This window comes from Oncorhynchus nerka, linkage group LG13 (genome assembly GCF_034236695.1).
Source record: "Oncorhynchus nerka isolate Pitt River linkage group LG13, Oner_Uvic_2.0, whole genome shotgun sequence".
Lineage (NCBI taxonomy): Eukaryota > Metazoa > Chordata > Actinopteri > Salmoniformes > Salmonidae > Oncorhynchus > Oncorhynchus nerka.
This window is the reverse complement of record NC_088408.1, coordinates 82,103,285-82,125,961: the sequence shown is the minus strand read 5'-3', so window position 1 is coordinate 82,125,961 and position 22,677 is coordinate 82,103,285. Positions and strand designations below refer to the sequence as shown.

At 40.8% G+C, this 22,677-nt stretch overlaps 1 protein-coding gene across 1 annotated transcript in view; it reads left to right on the top strand.

Moving 5' to 3' along the window:
* LOC115140261 (zinc finger matrin-type protein 4-like) overlaps positions 1 to 22,677 on the top strand; it is a 205,631-nt gene that overhangs the window by 89,454 nt on the left and 93,500 nt on the right. Inside the window, exon 4 of the mRNA XM_029678516.2 lies at positions 20,804 to 20,960. Within this exon, the coding sequence (XP_029534376.1) occupies positions 20,804 to 20,960 (157 nt within the window). The remainder of the gene's footprint in view (positions 1 to 20,803; positions 20,961 to 22,677) is intronic.

Genomic DNA, 22,677 nt, shown 5'->3' with positions numbered 1-22,677 from the left:
AGGTAAACCATAACTTCCATCCGTATTATTGGCCAAAGTGCAATCATTGGAAAACAAACTGGATGATCTATGATTAAGACTATCCTACCAACAGGACAATAAAAACGGAAATATCTTTATGTTTCACCGAGACGTGGCTGAACGACAACACGGATAATATAGAGCTGGCTGGCTTCTCTGAGCATCTGCAGGACAGAGCAGCTACATCTGGTAAGACGAGGGGCGGGGGTGTGTGTCTATAACTGTTGATGCACAATGTCTAATATCAAAGAAGTCTCAAGGTATTGCTCGCCTGAGGTAGAATACCTCATGATAAGCTGTAGACCACACAACCTACCAAGAGAGTTCTCATCTATATTATTCGTAGCCGTCTATTTACCACCACAAACCGATGCTGGCACTAAGACCACACTCAATTAGCTGTATTAGGCAATAAGCAAACAAGAAAATGCTCATCCAGAAGAGGCAAACCTAGAGGCCGGGGACTTTAATGCAGGCAAACCTAATTTCTACCAGCATGTCACATGTGCAACGAGAGAAAAAAGAAAACTCTAGACCACCTTTACTCAGAGATGGATATAAAGCTCTTCCTCGCCCTCCATTTGGCAAATCGACCATAATTATATCCTCCTGATTCCTGCTTAAAAGCAAAAACTAAAGCAGGAAGTACCAATGACTCAAACAGAAGTGGTCAGATGATGCGGATGCTACGCTACAGGACTGTTTTGCTAGCACAGTCTGGAATATGTTCCGGGAGTCATCCAATGGCATTGAGGAGTATATCACCTCAGTCACCGGCTTCATCAATAAGTGCATCGATGACGTTGTCCCCACAGCGACCAGACGTACACTTCCCAACCAGAAGCCATGGATTACAGGCAACATCCGCACCAAGCTAAAGGCTAGAGCTGCCGCTTTCAAGGAGCGGGACACTAATCCGGACGTTTATAAGAAATCCCGCTATACCCGCAGACGACCCATCAAACAGACAAAGTGTCAATACAGGCCTAAGATTGAATCCTACTACACTGGCTCTGACGCTTGTTGGATGTGGTGGGGCTTGAAGAATATAACGGACTACAAAGGAAACCTAGCCGCAAGCTGGCATCCCCAGATCCTCAAAAGGTTCTACAGCTGCACCATCAAGGGCATCCTGACCGCTACAGAGAGTAGTGCCTACGGCCCAGAACATCACTGGAGCCAAGCTTCCTGACATCCAGGACCTATATGCTAGGTGCTGTCAGAGGAAAGACCAAAAAATTGTTATAGACTCCATTGCAACCCTCTCTGCTACCCCCAAGCCATAAGACTGCTGAACAATTAATCAAATGTCCACCCGGACTAATTACATTGACTCCACCCCCCCTTTTTTTACACTACTGCTACTCGCTGTTTATTATCTATGCATAGTCACTTTACAAATTACCTCGACTTACCTGTACCCCCTCACATTGACTCAGTACCGGTACCCCCTTTATATAGCCTCGTTATTGTTATGTATTTTTCTTGTTACTTTTTGATTTTATTTATATATATATATATAATGCCCACACACACACCGTGAAATGCTTACACAGTATATATGATTTATTTTTTTATTTTAAAATATTCACTTTAGTTAATTTAGTAAATATTTTCTGACTCTTTCTTGAACTGCATTGTTGGTTAAGGGCTTGTAAGTAAGCATTTCACGGTAAGGTCTACAACTGTTGGTTAAGGGCTTGTAAGTAAGCATTTCACGGTAAGGTCTACAACTGTTGGTTAAGGGCTTGTAAGTAAGCATTTCACGGTAAGGTCTACAACTGTTGGTTAAGGGCTTGTAAGTAAGCATTTCACGGTAAGGTCTACACTGTTGGTTAAGGGCTTGTAAGTAAGCATTTCACGGTAAGGTCTACAACTGTTGGTTAAGGGCTTGTAAGTAAGCATTTCACGGTAAGGTCTACACTGTTGGTTAAGGGCTTGTAAGTAAGCATTTCACGGTGAGGTCTACACTGTTGGTTAAGGGCTTGTAAGTAAGCATTTCACGGTAAGGTCTACACTGTTGGTTAAGGGCTTGTAAGTAAGCATTTCACGGTAAGGTCTACACTGTTGGTTAAGGGCTTGTAAGTAAGCATTTCACGGTGAGGTCTACACTGTTGGTTAAGGGCTTGTAAGTAAGCATTTCACGGTAAGGTCTACACTGTTGGTTAAGGGCTTGTAAGTAAGCATTTCACGGTGAGGTCTACACTGTTGGTTAAGGGCTTGTAAGTAAGCATTTCACGGTGAGGTCTACACTGTTGGTTAAGGGCTTGTAAGTAAGCATTTCACGGTAAGGTCTACACTGTTGGTTAAGGGCTTGTAAGTAATCATTTCACGGTAAGGTCTACACTGTTGGTTAAGGGCTTGTAAGTAATCATTTCACGGTGAGGTCTACACTGTTGGTTAAGGGCTTGTAAGTAATCATTTCACGGTGAGGTCTACACTGTTGGTTAAGGGCTTGTAAGTAATCATTTCACGGTGAGGTCTACACTGTTGGTTAAGGGCTTGTAAGTAAGCATTTCACGGTGAGGTCTACACTGTTGGTTAAGGGCTTGTAAGTAAGCATTTCACGGTGAGGTCTACACTGTTGGTTAAGGACTTGTAAGTAAGCATTTCACGGTAAGGTCTACACTGTTGGTTAAGGGCTTGTAAGTAAGCATTTCACGGTGAGGTCTACACTGTTGGTTAAGGGCTTGTAAGTAATCATTTCACGGTAAGGTCTACACTGTTGGTTAAGGGCTTGTAAGTAATCATTTCACGGTGAGGTCTACACTGTTGGTTAAGGGCTTGTAAGTAATCATTTCACGGTGAGGTCTACACTGTTGGTTAAGGGCTTGTAAGTAATCATTTCACGGTGAGGTCTACACTGTTGGTTAAGGGCTTGTAAGTAAGCATTTCACGGTGAGGTCTACACTGTTGGTTAAGGGCTTGTAAGTAAGCATTTCACGGTGAGGTCTACACTGTTGGTTAAGGACTTGTAAGTAAGCATTTCACGGTAAGGTCTACACTGTTGGTTAAGGGCTCGTAAGTAAGCATTTCACGGTGAGGTCTACACTGTTGGTTAAGGGCTTGTAAGTAAGCATTTCACGGTGAGGTCTACACTGTTGGTTAAGGGCTTGTAAGTAAGCATTTCACGGTAAGGTCTACACTGTTGGTTAAGGGCTTGTAAGTAATCATTTCACGGTAAGGTCTACACTGTTGGTTAAGGGCTTGTAAGTAAGCATTTCACGGTAAGGTCTACACTGTTGGTTAAGGGCTTGTAAGTAAGCATTTCACGGTGAGGTCTACACTGTTGGTTAAGGGCTTGTAAGTAAGCATTTCACGGTGAGGTCTACACTGTTGGTTAAGGGCTTGTAAGTAAGCATTTCTGTTGGTTACGGTGAGGTCTACACTGTTGGTTAAGGGCTTGTAAGTAAGCATTTCACGGTAAGGTCTACACTGTTGGTTAAGGGCTTGTAAGTAAGCATTTCACGGTGAGGTCTACACTGTTGGTTAAGGGCTTGTAAGTAAGCATTTCACGGTGAGGTCTACACTGTTGGTTAAGGGCTTGTAAGTAAGCATTTCACGGTAAGGTCTACACTGTTGGTTAAGGGCTTGTAAGTAATAATTTCACGGTAAGGTCTACACTGTTGGTTAAGGGCTTGTAAGTAAGCATTTCACGGTAAGGTCTACACTGTTGGTTAAGGGCTTGTAAGTAAGCATTTCACGGTGAGGTCTACACTGTTGGTTAAGGGCTTGTAAGTAAGCATTTCACGGTGAGGTCTACACTGTTGGTTAAGGGCTTGTAAGTAAGCATTTCACGGTGAGGTCTACACTGTTGGTTAAGGGCTTGTAAGTAAGCATTTCACGGTGAGGTCTACACCTGTTGTGTATTCGGCACGTGAAAAATATTTTTTGATTTGATATGCTGCTGCTTCGCTTAAACTAAGATGAAAATGAGCAACTACGGCTTTGACAGCAAAGATAATTTACCGCTTGCAAATCAAAAGATGATTTTATTATGCCTTACATGAATGGGAATCAGGCAGGCTTTCTGCTGAAATGGAATGTGTGTCTCGCTCTTTCTCTCCCTCCTCTCTCTCTCTCTCTGTATCATTCTTTGTTCGTTTCTCTCTCGCTCTCAGCATCACATTCTCAAAGTGCAATGCAGCAGTATATTCTGCCAATGTTCAATAGTGTGTCAAGATTACAGAAAAGCCTACACTAGCTATACATATGACTGTTGAAATATGTTAGAGAATGTATTGGTTGTGCTACAGTTGAGTCATGGGTTATCACGACAGTCCCATCTAAAATGCTTTTTTTTTTTAAGTGTAAACATTTCTGAAGTTTACACATTCTCAGTGCCTATTGGTTTCATATGAAGGATTTAGTGTGCTGCTACATCAATAGCTTATATGTAAATGCGAATGCTAAGCCTAACCCTTCCTATAACTATTGGTTTCATATGTAAATAAAGATGGTAGTGTAAACACCTTGCAACCTGGCTGGCAGCACAGAAACAGCGTGCAGTTACCTCAGCGTTAATTAGATTCTCTGAAATGATCCACTCTCATTCTTCTTGTATTACTTAACCATGAAATTATGACTGGCTCAGATTTATTTTTGTGGAATCTTATTTCCTTATATATTTTGTTATTTTCCATTTATGTTCATTATTTATGGTATGTTTTATGACATGATATGAGATGGCAGCCTGCTCTACATTAACTGTTGGGGTGAGGTAGGTAAGGTGTGTGTGTGTGTGTGTGTGTGTGTGTGTGAGAGAGAGAGAGATGCACTGAAGGACAGGTCAAGGGCAGGAGTGGTGTGTATCAGCGGCGGCCACTTATTGGCTAAATACCCAGGGTGCAAGGTTGTTGGAGTTGTCAACAAAGCATCATGACATAAATATGCTAATTTTTCGACCTACCAGTAGTTTCTTTGCGAATATATATAAAGCGATCTGTAAATTTGGATAACAGCATAAATATCCCTATTTCACTTTTGCATGTCAAAACCCGAATGACCACTGCTGCACATGCTGCCACTGTTTTGAACAGATTCAATTATACAATTTTGAATGAGCAGCCAGTTTACGAAAGAATGAGTGTACCAGAATAGTTCTCACATAACGTCACAAAGCGTGATGCGCTAGCCAGTACATTTTCATTCTGAAATAACTTCATATTTCTTAGTTAGTCAGATATTAGTTTAGAAAGACTTGAAATTGGTATGGGAGCTAGCTAGCAAGCTACCAGCTAGCTGTAGCTTATCAATGGTAGCTAGCAAGCTCATTAATTTCACCAAAAAATTTACCAAACTATTTCTGAATCCCATTATATGCATATACAGTTGAAGTCGGAAGTTTACATACACATTGTCATTTTTCAACCACTCCACAAATGTCTTGCTAACAAACTATAGTTTTGGCAAATCAGGTAGGACATCTACTTTGTGCATGACACAAGTAATTTTTCCAACAATTGTTTACAGACAGATTATTTCAATTATCACTTTATCACAATTCCAGTGGGTCAGAAGTTTACATACACTATATTGACTGTGCCTTTAAACAGCTTGGAATAATCCAGGAAATGATGTCATGGCTTTAGAAGCTTCTGATAGGCTAATTGACATCATTTAAGTCAATTGGAGGTGTACCTGTGGACATATTTCAAGGCCTACCTTCAAACAGTGCCTCTTTGCTTGACATCATGGGAAAATAATAAGATATCAGCCAAGTCCGCATAAAAAAAATTTGAGGCCTCCAAAAGTCTGTTTCATCCTTAGGAGCAATTTCCAAATGCCTGAAGTTACCATGTTCATCTGTACAAACAATAGTACGCAAGTATAAACAGCAAAGGACCTTGTGAAGATGCTGGAGGAAACCGGTACAAAAGTATCTATATCCACAGTTAAACCAGTCCTATATCGACATAACCTGAAAGGCCACTCAGCAAGGAAGAAGCCACTGCTTCAAAACCACCATAAAAAAGCCAGACTACGGTTTGCAAAATGCACATGGGGACAAAGATCATACTTTTTGGTCTGATGAAACAAAAATGGAACTGTTTGGCCATAATGGCCATCACTATGTTTGGAGGAAAAAGGGGGAGGCTTGCAATCCGAAGAACACCATCCCAACCGTGAAGCACGGGGTTGGCAGCATCATGTTGTGGGGGTGCTTTGCTGCAGGAGGGAGTGGTGCACTTCACAAAATGGATGGCATGATGAGGTAGGAAAATTATGTGCATATATTTTACAACATCTCAAGACAGTCAGGAAGTTAAAGCTTATTTGCAAATGAGTCTTCCAAATGGACTATGACTCCAAGCATACTTCCAAAGTTGTGGCAAAATGGCTTAAGGACAACAAAGTAAGGGTATTGGAGTGGCCATCACAAAGCCCTGACCTCAATCCTATAGAAAATATGTGGGCAGAACTGAAAAGGTGCCAGCAAGGAGGCCTACAAACCAGACTCGGTTACACCAGCTCTGTCAGGAGGAATGGGCCAAAATTCACCCAACTTATTGTGGGAAGCTTGTGGAAGGCTGCCCAAAACGTTTGACCCAAGTTAAACAATTAAAGGCAATGCTACCAAATACTAATTGAGTGTATGTAAACTTCTGACCCACTCGGAATGTGATGAAAGAAATAAAAGCTGAAATAAATCATTCTCTACTATTATTCTGACATTTTACATTGTTAAAATAAAGTGGTGATCCTAACTGACCTAAGACAGGGCATTTTTACTAGGATGTCAGGAATTGTGAAAAACTGAGTTTAAATGTATTTGGCTAAAGTGTATGTAATCTTCCGACTTCAACTGTATATTTATATTCCGGACTATGACATTGCTCATCCTAATATTTCTTAATTCCATTATTTTACTTTAGATTTACATGTATTGTTAGATATTACTGCACTGTTTGAGCTAGGAACATAAGCATTTTGCTACACCCACAATAACACCGGCTAAATAGATGTTTGTGTCCAAAACAATTTGATTTGATTCAAAGTTTCTGTAGCTGGCTAATTCATTTGATTATGCTTTGTGATAGACCTGATTTTATGCTGTTTTAGTCCACACATGTCACCTACAGTAATACCTTATCAACAACATCAGGGCGAAACAGTCAAATTGGCCATGCTTATTGTCCTACCAGATCTGTGATGAGAAGGTTCTAGCTAGTCTATTATGAGGTCACATTCCTTTTTTTGGATTATTTATTTGCAAGGTATTTACAAAGTAGTTTTTTTCTTTAGTGCCATCTGTACCTTACAGAAGGGATCTAGTCTCGCTTGCGGAATTAAGCCGTCTGGCGCGGGAGACTCATTGGGAGGAGACTTGAGCAGACCCGGAAGTTCGTACTGAACAGATGCACATTTGAGCACCCCAGGAAGGTCCATTTACTTTGTGTTGTTATAATTTATGCTATAAAATCCTGCGATTTCATTGGAGCTGTTCTCCCTCATGGCAAATAGCTGGTAAAACAATCAAGGCAATGTTCTCTTGACCTATGCGCCCACAGATGCAGAGCTGGCATTCACTGAGGGGCAGAGAAATGTACACATTTACCACACTTATGTGAGTATTTAAAACATAATCCATGAATTATATAATATACAGTACCAGTCAAGTTTGGACACATCTACTCATTCAAGGGTTTTTCTTTATTTTTTACAATTTTCAACATTGCAGAATAATAGTAACAACATCAAAACTATGAAACAAGACATATAGAATCATGTAGTAACCAAAAACGTGTTATATTATAGAGATTTTATATTTGAGATTCTTCAAAGTAGTCACCCTTTTTCCTTGATTACAGCTTTGCACATTCTTGGTATTCCCTCAACCATCTTCATGAGAAAGTCACCTGGAATGTATTTCAATTAACAGGTATGCCTTGTTAAAAGTTAATTTGTGGAATTTCTTACCGTCTTGCGTTTGAACCAATCAGTTGTGTTATGACAAGGTAGGGGTGGTATACGGAAGACAGCTCTATTTGGTAAAAGACCAAATCAATATCATGGTAAGAACAGGTAAAATAAGCAAAGAGAAACGACAGTCCGTCATTACTTTAAGACATGAAGGTCAGTCAATCCAGACAATTTCAAGAACTTTGAAAGTTTCTTCAAGTGCAGTCGCAAAAACCGTCAAGCGCTATGATGAAACTGGCTCTCATGAGGACCACCACAGGAAAGGAAGACCCAGAGTTACCTCTGCTGCAGAGAATAAGTTCATTAGAGTTAACTGCACCTCAGATTGCAACCCAAATAAATTTTTCACAGAGTTCAAGGAACAGACACATCTCAACATCAACTGTTCAGAGGAGACTGCATGAATCAGGCCTTCATGGAGCTATACATTTGGGTGAGGTTTTCTTCTCGCCTTGTTTCACTGCCAAAAATAAAATGAAACCATCTAGTGTTCAGCGAAGTAACAACAACGTCAAATTATTATATCCAATCGCATTAACCGTTACTCTCTCGCTGGAATTCCACTATGTAGCCAAACATAGCAGTGAAAATGGTTCACTTTGTTAAAGCAAGGCCCCTGAACTCTCATGTATTTTCTGCACTGCAATGATATGGGCAGCGACCATGTAATGCTTTTACAACATACAGAAGTGCACTGGTTATCAAGGGGCAAAGTATTGACACGTTTTTTTTTTAAAATTGAGAGACTCTCCGCAACTATATTCAATGTGCGGGACAAAAATTGAGGTTATGATTAAGAAGTTGGAGCTTTTCTCTGTCTGCATTAACATGGACAACACGCAGTCTTTACATCATTGTATGTTTTTTTGTGGGTAAATGAACTCAAGCTTACGAATAATGTGATATAGCGAAGCACCTGAGTGAGTTGGGTGCACCATTACACAGGTAACAACTGGACTCGTTATCCCTTTCACGCCCTGCCTCCAGTCCACTTACCGTTATCTGAACAAGAGAGCCTCATCGAAATTGCAACATGCGGTTCTGTGGAAATGTAATTTAATCAGAAGCCACTGCCAGATTTCTGGATTGTGCTCAGAGTATCCTGCCTTGGCAAATCACGCTGTTAAGACCCTTTGCAACCACGTACCTATGTGAGAGTGGATTCTCGGCCCTCACTAGCATGAAAACTAAATACAGGCACAGACTGTGTGGAAAATGATTTAAGACTGAGACTCTCCCAACCCAACATTGCAGAGTTATTTGCATACTTTCAAGCATACCCTTCTCATTAACCTGTTGTCGTGTCTTTACTATCATTAAACTGTAGACTTCGTTTTTATCAAAGATTCTATGTAATTAGTTACTCGATTAAACTGAATAATCATGTAACTGTAAATAACTAGGAAGTTGGGTCACCAAGGAAAGTATTCAGATTACAAAGTTATAATTTCCCAATATAACCTTTCAGATATTTTCATATCTGATCAATAGTCTTCTGATTAATTAATTATTTATTTTACCTCACATTAGTCTAATTACAAACGTCGTAAATTGTTGGTTGTCTGCATGAATCCAGTTTTCACTATGAGTCATCCATACATCAATTGTCTTAAATCATTTATTTATTACTAACTAAGTCATTCACAGAAAAGCATAAACATACAGTAAATATGGTTACATGAAATGATAGAATGTGCCCTAGTGGGCTTAACCGGCATGTTAGACAAAGGGGCAATGGGGGTCGACTAAGAAGTCCCGACAGAGTTAATTATAACAATTAAAATGCTAATCCCTTACACATGAACGCTCACTCATTCGGGAACAATTGCAATCAATCAATATATTTATGCTCAGTGTGTCGTCTTGATCGCTGGTGAAAAGTCTTTCTTTTGTAGAATTGTCCTTCTCTCTCCCTCTCTCTCTCTGTGTCTTGGTTAGAGGGAATAGTTCAAAGTGACATTCGTTGTAGAATGGATGTTTCGGCGGTTGTTGTTCTTCGTGTTCAATGATACCGAATTCCTTGCTGCAGACTAGTAATTAGTATCAAAGACTTGTTCTTATTCTGTCAGTATCGATAGTCTAAGAGTTTAACCACGTGGTATGGTTAAACGATTCTACAACCTTTAGCAATCTCGTAATTGAGGTAAGCTTGGTCTACAACCTTTGTCCCCCTTCTAATGGAGAAAAACATGGTCTGCTGATAATTTCTTAAAGTTGGGTTTTATTCGGAATGGCAGAAAAGGACTGTCCCGGGATGTCTGACCCTAACTGGGCTCAGCGGCGGTCCTCTGATTTAGTTCAAATCCAATTGGGAATTGTATTTTTCTTCATTAAACAGTCCACAATCATATTACACCATTATACAAACAGTATCATACTCACTCATTCATCTTATACAACAATTAGATGTAAATCTCATACCTGAGGCTATTATATAAACAGCGTTATGGTAATGTGGCCACATAGTCTCTCTTGAGCTTCCCAAGTTGTGACAAACGCACCAGTTCATAGCTGGATTCTTCACCGATCTTTTACACTTTCTCTGGAACATGACATTTGTTCGTACCTCAAGTTCTGTGAGGTGGAAGGATTTCCTTTGTCCTCTGTGAAAGTTTACCCTATCTCTAATACTGTGTGGCCATGAGGCAGGGTCTTCTGAGGAATTTACGACCTCTGACCACAGCAGTCTGGTTGTAGAGGCAGAGAGCGGGGGATGGTGCTCGCTGTACTCAAAGAGGCCAACATCATGACACTGTGTTGAGTAATTCACAATTTTCGATGAACAAATATGGTTTTATATGTAAGATGGTTAAATAAAGAGCAAAATGATTGATTGTTATTATATTAATTTTTGTGCCCTGGTCCTATGAGAGCTCTTTGTCACTTCCCACTAGCCGGGTTGTGACAAATCACACTCATTCTTGTGTTTAATAAATGTATCGTATTGTGTGTGGCAGGCTTACAATGATGGCAAAAAAACATTTAATTCTCTTATTGAATTAAACTGACATTTTTCTTACACTTCTACCAATCGGTGAACTTCTATGAGAGGCGTCGAAGAACCTTTCTGGTCTTTGTGGTGAATCTGTGCTTGATATTCAGTACTCGACGGAGGGACCTTACAGATACAGTAATTTTATGTGTGGAGTACAGAGATGGGTAGTCATTAAAAAAAATCATACTAAACGCTATTATTTAACACGGAATGAGTCCATGCAACTTATGTTATTTATTAAGCTTAAATAAGTTCAGGAGTGAAAATGTGCCTAACATAACAAAGGGGTTGAATACTTATTGACACAAGACATTTCAGCTTTTCATTTTTTAAATTAATGTAAACATTGTTCTACAAACAAAATTCCACTGACATTATGGGATATTGTGTGTAGATCAGTGACACTAAATCTGAATTGAATCCATTTGAAATTCAGTCTGTAGCACAACATAATGTGGAAAAAGTACTGGGATGTGAATACTTTCTGAAGGCACTGTAGATGTACATTTCACAAGAATTATACATTTATGTTGTTTTTTTTAATGTATTGTTTTTCTCTTTATTGAACCCGACCGCCACCCAATATTTTGTCCACACAATATTTTATGACCCTCAACCTGTCCGCCCCGTGGGGCCCTCGTTGAGTGACTAACATAGCAGTATCCAGGCAGGCAGGCCTCTCTCTTTCTCCACGCAAGCTGCTCTCCTCTCAGCAATCACTCTGTGGGAGTGGTAGTAGTCTGCCATTGTTCCTCTCCCTCACTATCCAGACAGGAAGGAAATTGGCCCAGATTGACAGCTCTGGACTAACACTGAGTCTGTCTCTGAGAAGCCAGATAGCAGACCATCGGCCTAGGCTACATCTGCATCCCAAATGGCAGAGCCCTGGTCATACATAATCAAATCAAATGTTATTTGTCAAATACAGTTTATCACAAAAGTGAGTACACCCCTCACATTTTTGTGAATATTTGAGTATATATTTTCATGTGACAACACTGATGAAATGACACTTTGCTACAATGTAAAGTAGTGAGTGTAGAGCTTACTTTTTTTGCCAGCGGTTTAGACATTAATGGCTGTGTGTTGAGTTATTTTGAGGGGACAGCAAATGTACACTGTTATACAAGCTGTACACTCACTACTTTACATTGTAGCAAAGTGTAATTTCTTCAGTGTTGTCAAATTAAAATATATACTCAAATATTTACAGAAATGTGAGGGGTGTACTCACTTTTGTGATACTGTACATATGGTTAGCAAATGTTAATGCGAGTGTAGTGAAATGCTTGTTCTTCTAGTTCCAACAGTGCAGTAGTATCTAACAAGTAATCCATTAAATTCACAACAACTACCTTATATGCACAAATGTAAAGAGATGGAATAAGAATATATGGATGAGATGTGGCCGTGCAGCAAAGGCAAGATGCAATAGATGCAATGAAATACAATATATACAAGAGGTCGACCAATTAATCGGAATGGCCGATTAATTAGGGCCGATTTCAAGTTTTCATAACAATTGGAAATCGGTATTTTTGGACACCGATTTGGACTTAAACTTATCAATCAATCAATCATAATCACTAGTTAACTACACATGGTTGATGATATTACTAGTTTATCTAGCGTTGCATATAATCGATGCGGTGCGTATCGTTGCTCCAATGTTTACTTAACCATCAAAATCAATACACAGAAGTATAGGTTTTTAAACCTGCATATTAGCTAAAAGAAATCCAGGTTAGCAGGCAATATTAACCAGGTGAAATTGTGTCACTTCTCTTGCGTTCATTGCACGCAGTGTCAGTGTATAATTTGCCAGAATTTTACGTAATTATGACATAACATTGAAGGTTGTGCAATTTAACAGGAATATTTAGACTTATGGATGCCATCTGTTAGATAAAATACAGAACGATTCCGTACTTCACTGAAAGAATAAATGTCTTGTTTTCGAGATGATAGTTTCCGGATTCGACGATATTAATGACCTAAGGCTCGTATTTGTGTGTTATCATGTTATAACTAAGTCTATGATTTGATAGAGCAGTCTGAGCGGTGGTAGGCAGCAGCAGGCTCGTAAGCATTCATTCAAAAGCACTTTTGTTTGTTTTCCAGCAGCTATTTATGACTTCAAGCCTATCAACTCCCGAGATCAGGCTGGTGTAACCGATGTGAAATGGCTAGCTAGTTAGCGGGGTGTGCGCTAATAGCGTTTCAAACGTCACTCTGAGACTTGGAATGGTTGTTCCCCTTGCTCTGCATGGGTAACGCTGCTTCGAGGGTGGCTGTTGTCGTTGTGTTCCTGGTTCAAGCGAGGAGAGATACAGAAGCTATACTGTTACACTGGCAATACTAAAGTGCCTATAAGAACATCCAATAGTCAAAGGTTAATGAAATACAAATGGTATAGAGAGAAATAGTCCTATAATTCCTATAATAACTACAACCTAAAACGTCTTACCTGGGAATATTGAAGACTCATGTTAAAAGGAACCACCAGCTTTCATATGTTCTCATGTTCTGAGCAAGGAACTTACTTAAACGTTAGCTTTCTTACATGGCACATATTGCACTTTTACTTTCTTCTCCAACAGTTTGTTTTTGCATTATTTAAACCAAATTGAACATGTTTCATTATTTATTGATGTATTATATTAAGTTAAAATAAGTGTTCATTCAGTATTGTTGTAATTGCCATTATTACAAATTTAAAAAATCTTGGCCGATTAATCGGCTTTGTTTGGTCCTCCAATAATCGGTATCGGTGTTGAAAAATCATAATCGGTTGACCTCTAGTATATACATATGAGATGAGTAATGTACGATATGTAAACATTACTAAAGTGAAATGATTTAAAGTGACTAGTGATACCGTTATTAAATCTATTTATTAAAGTGGCCAGTAATTTGGGTCTGGATGTTGGCAGCAGCCTCTCTATGTTAGTGATGGCTGCTTAACAGTCTGATGGCTTTAAGATATAAGCTGTTTTTCAGTCTCTAGGTCCCAGCTTTGATGCACTTGTACTGACCTCGCCTTCTGGATGATAACGGGGTGAACAGGCAGTGGCTCGGGTGGTTGTTGTCCTTGATGATCTTTTTGACCTTCCTGTGACATCGGGTGCTGTAGGTGTCCTGGATGGCAGGTAGTTTGCCCCTGGTGATGCGTTGTGCAGACTGCACTACCCTCTGGAGAGCCTTGCGGTTGAGGGCGGTGCAGTTGCCGTACCAGGCGGCAATACAGCCTGACAGGATGCTCTCGATTGTGCATTTGTAAAAGTTTGTGAGGGTTTTAGCTGACAAGCCACATTTCTTCAGCCTCCTGAGGTTGAAGAGGTGCTGTTGTGCCTTCTTCACTACGCTGTCTGTGGTGGACCATTTCAGTTTGTCTGTGGGCTGTCTCGTCGTTGTTGGTATTCAGGCCCACTACTGTTGTGTCATCTGCAAACTTGATGATTGAGTAGGAGGCGTGCATAGCCACCCAGTCATGGGCGAACAGGGAGTAGAGGAGGGGGCTGAGAATGCACCCTTGTGGGGCCGCAGTGTTGAGGATCAGCAAAGTAGAGATGTTGTTTCCTACCTTCACCACCTGGGGGCGGCCCGTCAGAAAGTCCAGGACCCAATTGCACAGGGCGGGGTTGAGACCCAGGGCCTTAATCTTAATGATGAGCTTGGAGTGTACTATGGTGTTGAATGCTGAGCTGTAGTCAACTGCATTCTTACATAGGTATTCTTTATGACATGGCTGTTTGTTTTTTTCAGTCCGTAATTGCCTGTAGACTCTGCCACGCACGTCTCGTGTCTGGGCCGTTGAATTGCGACTCCATTTTGCCCCTATACCAACATTTCGCTTGTTTGATTGACTTGTGGAGGGAATAACTGTTTGTATTCGGCCATATTCCCTGACCTCTTTCAATGGTTGAATGCGGTGGTTTGTGCTTTCAGTTTTGTGCGAATGCACAAATGTCTCTCTGGAAAGCAATTCGTGCCCTAATTTCATCCACCTTGTTGTCTAGGGACTGGATATTGGCGACTAATATGCTCGGAAGCGGTGGATGGTGTGCTCGCCTTCTAAGTCTGACCAGGAGGCCGCTCCGTCTGCCTCTCCTGCGGCGACAACGTTGTTTTGGGTCGGCCTCTGGGATTAGATCCAATGTCCAGGGTGGAGGTTCGAACAAAGGATCCGCTTCGGGAAAGTCGTATTCCTGGTTGTAATGTTGGTAAATTGACATCACTCTTATACCCAATAGTTCTTCCCGGCTGTATGTAATAACACTTAAGATTTTCTCAGCTAACAATGTAAGAAATAATACATAGGAAACTATGCAGTAATTTGTTTTCTAAGGACTTGAAGCGAGGCGACCATCTCTGTCGGTGCTATCTCTAATAGGTTACCATTTGTGACTGATCGCCTCGATTAGGTCTTATGTAGCACAATTTGAAATTATGTCTTTTACATTGCATAAAAATAGAGACTCAGAGGTAGAAAATTGTATATCGTACACTGCAGTTGAGGAACAATGGGAAAGTAATTCTGCTTAGAATGTTGATAGACTTGGAAACCCACTTTTGAGAAAACGGCCTTGAATGTTTTGGTACACCCACTGGAGAGCCCTTCTTTGTCTACACCCATTTAGCATAGTTCACACCCTCTTAAGCCTAAGTCCCACCCATGTCTTTAAGGATTCAAATGTGCGGCCATGTGGTAAACACACACTATATCAAATAAAATCTATGTTTATTTGTCACATGCACAGGATACAGAAGGTTTAAATAGGACAGTGATAGAGCTTGCATAGTACCAATATCAAAAACAGAAAGTGTCCAGATAAAATTATTTGATAAATATTCTATTGTTATTAGAAGACGCTACCCAACACACTTTTCTAAATTGATGGGTCATGTGAAGGAAATGCTATAACCACCCCTCACCCACATCTAGCTAAGTGGATGGGTCACTATTGTCTAGATATGTACACATGTTCATGAAATACAATTGATGCCCGTAATCACCCTCAGACACACCTGCTAATTTGATGGGTCATCTAATAATCTGTCCGGAGTGTTTTATTTAGACATGTAGCAAGCTAGGTAGCTAGCTAGCTAAACAATTAACCGGCATAACCCAAACTCATAATACTACAAATACAAACATTGTCATAGCTGTAGTATGAATCTGCAGTTAGCTAAAGCTAACAAACTAGGTTCAATGTTAACTAACTTTAGGCTATAACATCACTCACGCCGCCAAGCTTACCCTAGTAAAACTGACTATCCTACCGATCCTCGACTTCGGCGATGTCATCTACAAAATGGCTTCCAACACTCTACTCAGCAAACTGGATGCAGTCTATCACAGTGCCATCCGTTTTGTCACCAAAGCACCTTATACCACCCACCACTGCGACTTGTATGCTCTAGTCGGCTGGCCCTCGCTACATATTCGTCGCCAGACCCACTGGCTCCAGGTCATCTACAAGTCCATGCTAGGTAAAGCTCCGCCTTATCTCAGTTCACTGGTCACGATGGCAACACCCATCCGTAGCACGCGCTCCAGCAGGTGTATCTCACTGACCATCCCTAAAGCCAACACCTCATTTGGCCGCCTTTCGTTCCAGTACTCTGCTGCCTGTGACTGGAACGAACTGCAAAAATCGCTGAAGTTGGAGACTTTTATCTCCCTCACCAACTTCAAACATCAGCTATCCGAGCAGCTAACCGATCACTGCAGCTGTACATAGTCTATTGGTAAATAGCCCACCCATTTTCACCTACCTCATTCCCATACTGTTTTTATACTGTTTTTTATTTATTTACTTTTCTGCTCTTTTGCACACCAATATCTCTACCTGTACATGACCATCTGATCATTTATCACTCCAGTGTTAATCTGCAAAATTGTATTATTCGCCTACCTCCTCATGCCTTTTGCACACATTGTATATAGACTGCCCATTTTTTTCTACTGTGTTATTGACTTGTTAATTGTTTACTCCATGTGTACCTCTGTGTTGTCTGTTCACACTGCTATGCTTTATCTTGGCCAGGTCGCATTTGCAAATGAGAACTTGTTCTCAACTAGCCTACCTGGTTAATTATTATTATTTATTTTTTTTAAACTAGCAATGCAAATGTATTTCTGATTCGAATAATATTACTACACAGATGTCTACAAGCTTATGTTTGCTAGCTAACTAACAGTATGCTTTAACTTGCAATAAAAACTACTCTGACTAAATTTAAACATATCTGGAAAATGTAGCTACACTCTTACCTGTATACATGGATGAATGCTTCATGGCAGACTGAAACCATTTAACCTCTTGGGTAGGGGCCAGTATTTTCACGTCTGGATGAAAAGCGTGCCCAAAGTAAACTGCCTGTTACTCAGACCCAGAAGCTAAGATATGCATATAATGGTAGATTTGGATAGAAAACACACTAAAGTTTCTAAAACTGTTAAAATTATGTCTGTGAGTATAACAGAAATAATATGGCAGGCGAAACCCAGAGGACAAACCACCCCCCCCCAAAAGAAATTCAGCCTACTACTGTTTTCAATGGCTGTCACTTTTATAAGGCGAAATCCTTCCAGATTGCAGTTCCTAGTGCTTCCACTAGATGCCAACAGTCTTTTTAGAAAGAGTTTCATGCTGGTTTTTGGAAAAAAAATTCTAGGTGGCTCCCATTTTGGCTGTAGTGTTTCCAAGCATGTGGAAGAGAGCGCGTTCTTTGGTATTTTTCTCCGGCTAAAGACCACAACGATTCTCCATCTTAAATTGTATTGTTTATTTACGTATTAGGGTACCTAAGGTTTGATTATAAATGTTGTTTGACTTGTTTGGAAAAGTTTATTAGTAACGTTTGGGATTCATTTTGTGTGCATTTTGATGGAGGGAAACTGGTTGGATTATTGACTGAAGCGCACCAGCTAAACTGAGTTTTTATGGATACAAAGAAGGACATTGTCGAATAAAATGACCATTTGTGATGTATCTGGGACCTTTTGGAGTGCCAACAGAAGAAGATCATCAAAGGTAAGGCATTTATTATATCACTATTTCTGACTTTCGTGGCGCACCTGCCTGGTTGAAACATGTTTTTCATGCTTTTGTATGCGTGGCGCTGTCCTCAGATAATCACATGGTGTGCTTTCGCGGTAAAGCCTTTTTGAAATCTGACACAGTGGCTGGATTAACAAGAAGTTAAGCTTTATTTTGATGTATTACACTTGTGATTTTATGAAAGTTAAATATTTATAATTCTGTAGTTTGAATTTCGCACTCTGCAATTTCACCGGATGATGGCCAGGTGGGACGGTAGCGTCCCACCTGCCCATAAGAAGTTAACTCCGTTTTGTTTGTAGCTACATCTTGTTTAGCCAGCTTTGTGTCAAGTCACTCCGGTTCACACTGAGCATTGCAGGTAAGTAACCCATCACTTTTTCCTACTGATCTGTCGATAGTGCCTGCTAAATTCAGGGCTTGAAGAGAAAAGTAGCAAAACGTTTGTAGTTCTCGATGGTTAACGTTATATCTTTCAAACTGAACAGCTCATGTTGTAGACATGCTACATGGCAGACCAATCCAAACTCATCTCCCGGCATGTCCAGCCTATACATTATCTAGACCAATCATGGATCCAACTAGGATTGTAATTGAACAATTTTATAAATATTTATGGATGGAATGAAAGTTCACATGTTCCAGAAGGCATTTCTGCACCGAAAAATACATGTTTATGTTCAAATGCTTCTCATGTGAAGTAGTGGCGTGCAACATATGCCTAGTTTCGAGAAAAGAGTCACATTTGGGACACATCCACATGCCGTCTCTCGCAAGCCTGCATACCCTAGGCCTACATCACACTGCAGTGCACCATCAAGGATCCAATCTGTTCTGTTCGGCTCAGTAGTACGGGGAATTGCATGTCAAGGCTATGTATAGAGGAGTGTTTTGTGTTGGTGTCATGTAACGTGTGACTGTGCCTTAAAGCACAGCGTTGTGTCCGTGTGCTGTGCTGTAGCCAGATCACTACCCACTACTGCCATGTTCTCCACTTCGCAGGGAGATGGAACCATGGGGAATACCTGAAAACAAGCTTTGGGTTTTAGTCACAGAAGGAGATGGGCTCATCCATCATATGGCTCTTTAAGATTCCTTCCAGTGCAGTGCTGCGTATTATGCATACATTCTGTACTATACGAGGGAAATGCATATGAGGAATGCTTTTGTGTCTAAAATGTAAACTGTCTGGCTCCAGCAAGCAAAACAAGTTAAATATGTTTGTGACTGTTAAAGGCCCTATGCAGTCAAACAAGTTTTCCTGTGTTTTATATACACCGAGTATACCAAACATTATGAACACCTCTTTCCATGACATAGACTGACTAGGTGAAAGCTATGATCCCCTTATTGATGTCACTTGTTAAATCCACTTCAATGAGTGTAGCTGAAGGGGAGGAGACCAGTTAAAGAAGGATTTTTAAGCCTCGAGACAGTTGAGACATGGATTGTGTTTGTGTCCCATTCAGAGGGTGAATGGGTACGACAAAACATTTAAGTGCATTTGAACAGTGTAGTACTGTAAGTTCTGGTTTGTATAAAGAACTGCAACGCTACTGGGTTTTTCCACGCTCAACAGTTTTCAGCGTGTATCAAGAATGGTCCACCACCACAAGGACAACTAGCCAACTTTGCAAAACTGTGAGAAGCATTGGAGTCAACATGGGCCAGCATCAGGGGGAGGGAGGAGGTGCAACTCAATAGGAAGGTGTTCCTAATGTTTGGTAGACTCCATTTCCACACAGTGAGGTTGGAATAATAATCTGTCTGGAATTTCATCCTGTTGTTGTGGGATTTTTGGGCTACCTGGTGACATCACCAGGTGGTCAATTACTTAATTGACCAAGTAGAAAGAGTGTTCCAAACCTCTCTGCCAATAACAGCTAGTTTTCAGTTTTCCCCTCCCCACTCAGACCACAACCAGACAGTCCTAGCTAAATTCTTGCTTGAGAAATTGCTCTTTGCTAAGAAGCTAGGTACTTAATTGTTACCCAGAACTGATTTGATATTAAGATAAAAAAAACTGCTGTGTTAGACCTTTAAAATGTAATAGCACCTTCACAACACAAGAAAGTGAACTTAAATCAGAATGATTTGGGTCTGAAGTTTTGATCGTTTTTCTTCTGGACTATCAGCCTGTCTCTATGCCGCCTTGTGGGATAGCTTCCTGGTAGAAATGGCTGCATCCATCTCCCACAGTCTGGCAGCCAGGTGCTCGCTCGCTCACTCTCTCTCTGTCAGGATAATGTGTTTCTGCATCAGGCAGGGAGGCAGCACAGATGCAGTTTCAGGGAGAGGTCCTCCATCCCATCACTCCCCACTTTCTTATACTCCATACAACTTCTGAAATGCCTCCATTTGCATCCCACCAAGAACCAAATGATTAAGCCCACGAGGAGTGTTGATTGCTCTTGTCCCTAGGAACTGTGGCGTGTGGAGCTTACTGATGTGCTGCTAAATGTACAGCTTCCCCCTAAGCACCATGTGGCTCTAACATACAGGGTTTGGGGAGTATTTGCTAGTGCAGTGTTATAGTTCACCCCCACGCAGAGTACACTACACCACACACAGTGATGAATCATATGGGGTTGGGGGTCACATCTAGAACAATATTACCTTTGAGGACCCCCCCCCCTGAAAAAGGACCCGCATTTGACCACACAGTTCATTTATCAAAAGCTTCCAGTGAAAAAATAAAATCTACTTCCTTTAAACAGTGATATTTTTTTCTCGGTTACTCAATTTTTGCTGATAGCCTTGTTGACTGAACCTGTGTGTATGTGTGTGTGTTTTGCAGGGAAGTGAGGAGGGAGACGTGGACAAGAACAAGTGCTGCACGCTGTGTAACATGTCCTTCACCTCAGCAGTGGTGGCACAGTCACATTACCAAGGCAAAATCCACGCCAAGAGACTAAAGCTGCTGCTGGGGGAGCAGCCTGCCATCACAGCCAAAGGTAGGCTTCTCTCTCTGTCGCTCTGTCTCTCTCTCTCTTTTCGCTCTCTTTCTATCTCTCTCTGTCTGTCTCTTTAACTCACTCTCCTGTAGAGACATCTGCATGCTGTTTCCTTGTTGAAATGGAACTTGTCCTTTTGTCACCTCGACAAGCCTGCAGTCTGATGACATCAGACAATCCGAGGAGACTAGCGGTGACAGAGATGTCTAACACAACTCTGTGTTAAGATCGGTGTGCTTGTCCTCACACACAGAGGTTCTAGCTAGGACAACTAGACAAGCAGAAAGCCACAGGTAAACTTTGGGCTACTAGCTAGCACAGCTGTAGCTTAAAGAAATATATGTTTTAACCTTTATTTAACTAGGCAAGTCAGTTAAGGACAAATTCTTATTTACAATGACGGCCTACCGGGAAACAGTGGGTTAAATGCCTTGTTCAGGGGCTGAAAGGCAGATTTTACCTTGTCAGCTCGGGGATTTGATCCAGGAACCATTCGGTTACTGACCCAACACTCTAACCACTAGGCTACCTGCCGCCCCCTTGTGTGTATGGACTGGTGGAGAAACTCAATGTATCGTCTTATTGTCTGTGGGTGTTTTGTTTAGATGTAATCGTCTGCCGCAGTACCTCAGGGTTGAGGAAAGTCTGGACGATACTTTAAACACCAGCTGCTGCTTACAAATTGGCAGTTGAAAGAATAATGGCCATGGGGTAAAGCTGGCCATGGGGTAAATTAGAATTAGAAAAAATAACAACTTTTATTCAATCAGATCATTCCCTAATGCAATGCCTGAGACCTGGATATGCAGAGGGGATGCAGGAGGTGAATAAATCACCAGCTGTGTTTGTTTATTTGGGGGTTCTATCTCTGGAGAATTTGCATCAGATTGTAAGTCTTTTCACATGCTGATTTTTTTTGACTCATCTGTTATTTCAGATATCCTTGAACAAAATGTTTACTTTACCTTGGTGGAAAGCCCTCTGTGCCTATTGTTTGACTCTGCAATAGTTCACAATTGTGCAATTAGCTAGTGGAGAGTCATAGAAATACAGTGCCAAAACAATACATTTGGTCGGTTTGTGTCTCATATAAAAAAGGCAGAGCGATGCTTACCCTAGCTGAAACCAAGACCAGACACTGCCGCAATACTCATTATAGTAGTCCTGGCCTCAGTCTCTGAATGTACAGTATCTCTGTCAGTTCTACAGTTGAAGTTGGAAGTTTACATACACTTAGGTTGGAGTCATTAAAACTCATTTTTCAACCACACCACAAATTTCTTGTTAAAAAAACTATAGTTTTGGCAAGTCGGTTAGGACATCTACTTTGTGCATGACACATCGTTTTTCCAACAATTGTTTACAATTGTTTATTATTTCACTGTATCACAATTCCAGTGGGTCAGACGTTTACATACACTAAGTTGACTGTGCTTTAAACAGCTTGGAAAATTGGTGTCATGGCTTTAGAAGCTTCTAATGGGCTAATTGATATTGATATAATTTGAGTCAATTGGAGGTGTACCTGTGGATGTATTTCAAGGCCTACCTTCAAACTCAGTGCTGCTTTGCTTGGGGAAATCTAAAGAAATCAGCCAAGACCCCAGATTTTTTTTTGTAGTACTCTACAAGTCTGGTTCATCCTTGGGAACAATTTCCAAATGCATGAAGGTACCACGTTTATCTGTACAAACAATAGTACCAAGTATAAACACCA